An 8427-nucleotide genomic window follows, 5' to 3' on the forward strand; every position below is an offset into this window, starting at 1 on the left:
GAAGTGTTGATCCTGAAAAAGAAGGCATATTCATGGGGAGCCAACTAGTGTGATTAGAATCCAACTCGAGTGTAAAGAACTTCTTTTCGAGATGGAACTTCTAAACATGTATCTAATTATATTCGAGATGGAACTTCTATTCGATCATTATTTTCGTTTGTTGGCTGCTCATGGAGAATGTAAAGAACGAACAAGGAAAGAAAACGATGACAATAATTGAGGAATGTACAATTTGATGTTACTTTCTAGTGTTTTTGTTAATTATTGACATTTGAGAACAAAATCCACATTTTTATAAACATTCAAGAACATAATCCATCGATCAAATGCCAAAGCTTCTAACAATAACCGCGAATACTATACATGTTATATGCTCTCTATTTGATGCGTCGAAGTCTCTAATACATACAGCGCCTGGTGCACGAAAAGTCATCCTTAATATCCCAAAAATATGATGCAATCTTTTTTCTGGTTCGCAAGTGCAAGTAGCTTGGTTTAAGCAGAGTTCTTACCATACGTGCTTCACAAACGACATCATGCAGGAACTGCGTATCGCTTGGGAGCAAGTGATATGGGACCCAAATAGAGTTCAGACAAGGACACAACAGTCCGGTGACAAGCCATTGCAGAAGCTGTTGCCAAAATTATGATGGACGTCCAGAAGAACTTGAGCATTAAAATTGGTTTTTTGCCAGCTGATTTGAGCACCTTAGAGAAAAGCAATTTGATCCGCCGGTCATTCAAGAAGGAACTGTAATCAATTTGGCCTGTTGTTAACTGTGAACTACTCCACCCTCCTCTCCTGTCGGATGGAATTCCTGTTTTAACCGTCGTACCAAGCTCGGTAGCTCGGTTGCCCTGTCCTAGTGTTCTAAGTGCCCATTGGTGTATTATATCAGCCACAATTGTGTAAAGTTGTTGACGGAAGAACTTTGCCTCTTTAGAAACCATTGCTTGGATCAGTGAAGCTCCATTCTGTTTCACCAAGATTCACATTATCAGACGGTTGGTCAAGAACATGATTATTTAACCAAGATAGGAAGAAAAGATTGATAGTTACACTTACTGCGGTCATTACAAGTCTTCTAAGCACTGCACCTTCTTTGGATACCAATAGCCTTGTAATTAAATTTACAACATCAAGGTCACTGTTAGCTTTAACGGTTGAATATTCAATGGCTGCCTCATTATGTGGAGCTGCCATTCGTTGCAAACCTTTCCTGCAATTCAATACATAAAAAGGCTTTTGGATTCATAAATAAGTCCTTAGTAAGTTCAAATGATGAAGTTCATCATAATGACTGTATTCTTGAAGCAAGTTTCTGTCTTTGGATGTAAAACACTGCCCTATCTCCACCAAGTTTCTACATCTCTAGACTGTCATGGCTTATTCCAATGATCTTAGATAGGCTGTCAATTCGATATAGCTCGATGAATTACTAATTACCAATCAAAGCACCATAGTTCAAATCTTCCACCCTGCAATTGTTGAACTAAAAATCGGACAAGTTTTGTCAACCCAAACACCATTTCTTGGCTCGACTCCTTAATCCACATGTATAAACAAGTAGCTATGTATACATTGGAAAAATATAACACTTCCCCCATTAGATGACCGACATATCAGAGAGCGTAGAAGAGCATTATGAATTCAAAAAACGGCGCAATGAAACAGAATATATCATACCTCATTGCACCTACTCGGAGAAAAAGAGCAATTCTTTTCCATTGAAATTCTTTCTTTTTGTTTAGGACCACCTACAAGGTAAAATGAATTGGTGAAAGTTGAAAGACTGCGCCATCTTCTGAGATTTTCTACAAAGAACAACTACAACTTCAATAGCTTATGCTGAATCGACGAATTGCACAATGAATAGTGGGAAGCAAATATAAATGATGCAACAGTGAGAAAAATTGGAATACTCGTACGAAAACGATAATACAAGAATTAAAACAGTACGAATGACGAAGTATATTAGATATTCCAGCTCTACAGCTAATGCAGTCCAATCACTATTATAACTTATAAAATATCACTATCATCAAAAAATATCAACGGAGTTAAAAGTCATAAGCCTGAGTTATTATTGAAGTTCTTAGAGCGTGGAATACCGAATGTAATATCTTCCGGGTAGGAATGGAATTTTCAGTAAGAAGTTTCTGAATTGACGAAGTTTCTGAATTCAAAGAACAACTACAACTTCAATTGCTTATGCTGAATTGACGAATTGCACAATGAATAGTGGGAAGCAAATATAAATGATGCAACAGTGAGAAAAATTGGAATACTCGTACGAAAACGATAATACAAGAATTAAAACAGTACGAATGACGAAGTATATTAGATATTCCAGCTCTACAGCTAATGCAGTCCAATCACTATTATAACTTATAAAATATCACTATCATCAAAAAATATCAACGGAGTTAAAAGTCATAAGCCTGAGTTATTATTGAAGTTTTAGAGCGTGGAATACCGAATGTAATATCTTCCGGGTAGGGATGGAATTTTCAGTAAGAAGTTTCTGAACTACATAAGGAAATGCAGCTTCAAATGTCTTGAAATCTTTATCTGCCGCTAGTGCCAGACCTGAGGATATGAAAAGAAGAATGAAATTTGAACATTAAAATGAAGAAGTCCGATGGTCATCATATAAATTATGGGAAAGATGGAAATGAGGGCCTTCAAATGTTATCAATCATTCGTAAAATGTATGAACATGAAAACTTTTTTTCTTCACGATATGTGAGCATGAGACTTGTCGTATAGTATCGGTATTTTTTAACCTCCTGGCACGCTATATTATAATATTGAAGTTCCATTCATTAAGGGTGAAATGAACCCTTCTTGTTATAGCCTTGAGAAATTATGCATAAACATTACTAGAAATACTTTTATCTAAAAGCAAAATCGATTCAAGAAATGGTATGTAATAGCTAACCTTCCAAGGAGGCAAGAGACCGTAGCATTAGTGTATAGTATGGAGGCATGCGGAACTGATACTTGAGGGCTATAGACCAGATTTTGCCAAGAACCTAAATGGAAGTAGTCACCAGGGTTCAGCCACAAATAAATATGAAGCTAACGTTTGCTAAGCTCGAATGCACAAAATAAAGTGCATGTTTAACAATGATGACCTTATATCTGGGAGAAATAACACGATACTATAAGACATTGCAGTTATAAGATGAATAAGAGTAATACAATATATGCTTATTCAGAATTTACACTAGTTCACTTGCAGAAGAAAGTTATTTATAATAAAATCCAAGAACGTTTTTTATTTTTTATTTTGTTGATATCCGTACGTGTTTGGGTCAGTTTGTGCACACCTCGTCGAATCTCTTGGAACAACTACATGACCCCTCATTTGATTGCCAAGAAAACTCATAGGATATTAAATCTTAGGTACTTGGCCACCATGATACGAACTCAATTCGTTTAAGCCCTCTATTTATCTCATGACCCTTATTGATCATTAGATTCAAGAATGAAATCAAGCACATGCATTAACCGAGCGCTGAGAGATTAGTACCACTCATTTGATGACCTCTAAAACTTGCAAGCAATAGTTTTTCCTTCAATAGTGGTGCAATTACAATCAAAGCTTGCAATCCCTAATTATTACTTTTTTATACTCGTGAATATTCGAACTAGCTTGTGTGCACCTTGACTAATCTCAGAGGACATTCGCCTGACCCAACTACATAAGAACTAAGAAGGAATGGGTTTAAGCCATAGTGGCCACCTACCTAGGCCCGTGAAACTCATCACTACTTCGTAAGGGTGTTGAGACCATAGCATGTTACACGAAAGCTAATTACCAAGGATATAAATCAAAATAACCATTGGCATTGAATAAAAAGCTATACTTGAACTTCTGGTTTCAAATTTCATTTGGTTAATTCTACTCATCTCCTCCAAGAATTCAACATCAAGCTAAAACCATAACACTAACACACAATATTGCTGTCAAGCTAAAACCATAACACTAACACGCAGTATTGCTGTCAAGATCTTATGACACGTTCCAAAGAACAACTAGCAAGTACTCACTCAATCTTACCTTACTGAACTTTACATCAGGAATTCCATCTTTAAATTCTAATTCTCCCAAGGCATATTCCAAATCCTGAAACATGATCAGTCACTGGTCAAATTACACGCAGAGGGCTGAGATTCTTATCTGGGAAAAGAAATTGGTTTTATCTTAACCAAACAGCAGTAATCATAATGAGTGGAGATGCAAATATGATACCAAGGTAACACGTCGTAAATTAGTCCCTGGCCTCACAACATCCATTTCAGCAAGAGCTTGAACAAGGTTAGCCCAATCCCCATTTACAATGTGAACAATCGACGCAAGCATTGCTAATTGATGCTTCTCCTCCATCCGACAAAGTAAACCGAAGTCTAGAAACCTGTCAGGATAAAACGTTAATGAATCTTCAATAGAAAACATTCTATACTTACGTTGTCAGGCATGAAAATTACCCTATTTGTCCTGAAGGTATGTAACGCAAGTTTCCGGGGTGTGGATCGGCATGAAGTAATCCAGTATCGAGAAGCTGGACTAATGTTGCCTCAACTCCTTTGTTAACCTGGAAGAAACAATGTATAATAACCTATTAATTAATTTTACACCAGTAACACAAAATAGTTTGTGCAATGCAAATTCAACACACCAGATCCAGAAGACGCCTTTTGGCGTCAACTTTTTGCCTCTCTGAATACGCTGAGCTTGTTTTCTCAGTAGATATAGTGAGTAAATCAGTTGGACTATCACCAGAAATCCACTCCATAGTCAAGACTCTCCTTCGGCTTAAATGTCTGAAAACTTTGGGCACATGTATAAATGAGAAATGGGAATGAGTTTCCTGCACAAGCAGTAAAAACCGTTTGATATAATGTTATTAGCATATCTGAGAGATGAACAACAGGGAAGGAAGTGCCTACCCAAAACTCTGTTGCATTGGTGGCCTCTAAATTATAATCCAATTCCCCAAGCAAACCTTTCCCTAGTTCATCAGCATACAATCGAAGGTCGCTTTTTCTCTTTGCTATCTTTTGCAAGAATCCAAGCTGAAAAAATCATTTATATTAAAGCAAGTTATATAAATGTATATGAAGACAATTATACACCATTGAAGGACAATATATACCCCAAGTCGAAGAATATAGACATCACGCACGACCACATGAAGCATATTAGGGCGTTGAACCTTCACAGCCACACTAATGCCATCGAGTGTACTTCCACGATAGACCTATATGTTTAAAACGCTCAATGTTTAAGCAACCCCCATATTGAAATGTGAACAAGCATTTACAAGTGGAATTTTTTTGCCAATACAAAGACACCTGACCAAAAGATGCTGCAGCCACAGGTTCTTCAGAGATGTCGCTGAAAAACGATTCTATTGGAGAACCTAATTCTTCCTCAATAATTTTCATAGCAATGGTCCTGGGAAAAGGAGGAATTTGATCATGTAGCTCAGACAAAGCCTGCAATTAGAATATAAAATACAAGACAAAGAAACAAATAACAAACTAGTCATTACATTTTACTTTGAATGAACAACAAGAGAATAAGTCAACAGAAGATCATGCACGAAAACACTAATGAATATCAAAATTCCAATAAATGTCATTCAGAAAATACTGAAAGGATGAAAAAAACAAATCTAGATTCTGTGATATTCGATAAAAGTAATTTGATGAGATATAAGAAAGAATATTTTGTCTAACCTTTGAAATTTCACTACCAATGATATCGGGTCTTGTAGAAAGGGACTGACCAACTGCATTAGAGTGGCAACGTTAGCATACCAATTATTTTCGGTCTGGATAAAACCATAACGTGGTTTGCAGGAACAAATGCCACGCTTCATGTGAAAAATGGAACTTAGAAGATACTGACTTGGGGTTACAGACCTTTGATGAAAGTAGGGCCCAAGTTTAAGAGGGTTTCCTTGAGCACCGACCCAAATTTGGATTTTGATTCATCGTTTTCTCCATCTAAGCCTGGCCCCAGAAACTTTTGAACTCTAGACATTCGAATCCTTATTGCTGCAGTAGCAAAGGAGGAAAATACCTTCCAATAGAAAACGTGGCAAATGCAATAAACATCTAGTTCATCCAATTTCAGGTATAATGGCTAATTCAGGATTGAACTAAAACCAAGCTCATTATTTTCTAAGGAAACAGATTTTAGTTTTTCTCAAGAATATTAATGAACCCGATTATTGAAATTGCTTAGGATATCTTTTTTTTAGTTTAGCTTCTAGAATCTATTTCTTAGTTCAAGATCTCTCTTAACACATTTTGTCCTCAATTCCCGAACAGCTAAATGTAATTCACACAGAAACAAATGAAGCGAATAAACCAACACAGACATGATATACGTGAGATTAAAAAATACCTCTAGCAATCGAAGGCCCACGACATGAGGCCTGCAACCGAAATATTCAGCAACACTTTGTGGATCATAGACCTCAGGAAGTGGTTTTGTCCAAATTTTAGATAGAGAATAATAATAAACGGTATATGCTTCTAAGGCTTTAAGATCAGCCATGAACAAATCTACACCAGAGAGTTCTGCATACAGAATGGTATGTTCATATATAAGTAACAACGAACATTATTTACAATAAAAATGGGATATGGATGGTAAACATGCTAGCATGTAGGAATGAAATGATTGACTCTCCTAGGATTGTTAAGTTAAGTTTGAGAAGCCAAGTTATTTTTCCTGAGGTGTGGAGCTTGGTTTGCATTAAGTACCCAATAAGTCAATATTAATAGTTTACTTAAATGAAGATTATTTATTGTTTTTTTGCCTCTTTAGTTTAATTACTTATTTCATTCAACAAAATATGGACCAGTTCTCAAGTAAAATTACAACGTTCTAGATTGCTTATGCATGCTCTCCCCTCATCTTATGTGAGATTCCACATCGGTTGGAGAGGGGAACAAAGTATTCTTTATAAGGGTGTGGAAACCTCTCCCTAGTAGACGCGTTTTAAAAACTTTGAAGGGAGCCCAAAAGGGAAAGCCCAAAAAGGACAATATTTGTTAGCGGTGGGTTTGAGCCGTTACAAATGGTATCAGAGCCAAACACTTGGTGGCGTGCTAGCAAGGATGTTGAACCTCGAAGGGGTTGACACCGGGCGGTGTGCCAACCAAGACATTGGGTCCCGAATGGGGGGTGGATTAAGAGATCCCACATCAATTGGAGAGGGGAACGAGTGTCAGCGAGGATGCTGGGCCCCGAATGAGGATGGATTGTGAGATCCCACATCGGATGGAGAGGGGAACGAAGCATGCTTTATGAGAGTGTGGAAACCTCTCCTTAGCAGACACATTTTAAAAACCTTAAGAGAAAGCCCAAAGAGAACAATCTGCTAGCAGTGGACTTGGGCCGTTACATCTTACCTAACCCTAGTGTTGTTCACACCACTTAACCAAAGCCAACCCAGCTCCAAGCGCTGCTATTTTGTTAGTTGCATTTTCAAAGTGAACAAATAATTGAACCTTTGTTGTGTAATTTTGAATCTTTCATACTTGCTTATAGTTCCAAACGCTCAAAACATTTCTCCATTTAAAAATTCCATCTCTGTTGTGAGTCTTAGTCAAACGCATATAGCATTAGACTAGTGCTTTGTTATGAATGTTTCTTTGTATCTTGTTTTCTTGTTTACTAATTGAACCCACCGGTGCAAATTTATCATAGGCTCCGTCCACAAAATCTTGCATAGCTACGTTTATCAATTGAGAATGCCATTACGGATGAGGTCAGGCAAATGAAAATTCCACAATTATACGTTAATCGATCAATCAGCTGGTTTACAAATGAGCTAAGCATCGTTTCATATCCCTATAGATAATAACCAAATGCTTTCTCTAGGTAAAATTGAAAACATCGTCAATCTGAAGAACAGGGCACAGAAAGCAAAACCTGGATACGAAGGTTGCGGCGGAGAAGGAGTCGGAAGATTAACAGCTTGAGGATCCTCAATGTTGCGAAGCCATAAAAGATCGTCGACGGTCTTCGAAACCTGCGGAATTCGAAAAGCATCATTCGCCCACCGAATCCCTCTGTTCAATCCAACCTTTATAAACTCCACATCCTTGCGAACCACATCCCCGAAATGCCCCCAATTCGCCACAACTCGTGGCCTCCTCCTATTCAGCAACGCCGGATTCCTGGCCCGCCCCGAGGCTAATTCAGGCAGAGGTCGGCAAAACGATGAAGATGCCGCCATCGCCATTGCCGCCATTGACGACGGAGTAAGATGAGCCGGTAGCTAAAATCTTGTAAGCAGGAATTTCAATCGGGAATTCTGAGAGGGCTTTGGAAATGAATTGAAACGAAGAATGGCGGTTGAAAGTTGAAACGGAGTCTGAAGCATAGTACAATGTGTTCA

General features: G+C 37.8%; 1 protein-coding gene across 1 annotated transcript; it reads right to left on the reverse strand.

Moving 5' to 3' along the window:
• Positions 1-216: 216 nt before the first annotated feature.
• On the reverse strand, positions 217-8427 carry ATATH8 (Protein kinase superfamily protein). Its single transcript, XM_087126569.1, has 16 exons — positions 7959-8427; positions 6423-6598; positions 5936-6095; positions 5750-5802; positions 5363-5506; positions 5164-5268; positions 4958-5083; positions 4687-4878; positions 4496-4602; positions 4260-4422; positions 4068-4133; positions 2943-3036; positions 2478-2590; positions 1688-1758; positions 1067-1220; positions 217-975 (listed from the first exon to the last, which is right to left on the reverse strand). Exons 1-16 carry the CDS (start codon positions 8278-8280, stop codon positions 535-537), a joined length of 2487 nt encoding a protein of 828 aa, XP_086982695.1. The 5' UTR covers positions 8281-8427; the 3' UTR covers positions 217-534.

Source organism: Cucurbita pepo, chromosome 1, assembly GCF_057944985.1.
Source record: "Cucurbita pepo subsp. pepo isolate OVF chromosome 1, ASM5794498v1, whole genome shotgun sequence".
Classification (NCBI taxonomy): domain Eukaryota; kingdom Viridiplantae; phylum Streptophyta; class Magnoliopsida; order Cucurbitales; family Cucurbitaceae; genus Cucurbita; species Cucurbita pepo.

Bases quoted from the DNA above. Each gene is read 5' to 3' on its own strand.
- ATATH8 (XM_087126569.1), bottom strand. From the start codon at position 8,280: ATGGCGGCAATGGCGATGGCGGCATCTTCATCGTTTTGCCGACCTCTG. The intron at 6,599-7,958 runs GTTTTGCTTTCT...TTCTGTATGCAG, and splicing joins GCCGCAACCTTCGTATCCAG to AACTCTCTGGTGTAGATTTG. The intron at 1,221-1,687 runs GTATGATATATT...ATTGAATTGCAG, and splicing joins CTCCGAGTAGGTGCAATGAG to GAAAGGTTTGCAACGAATGG.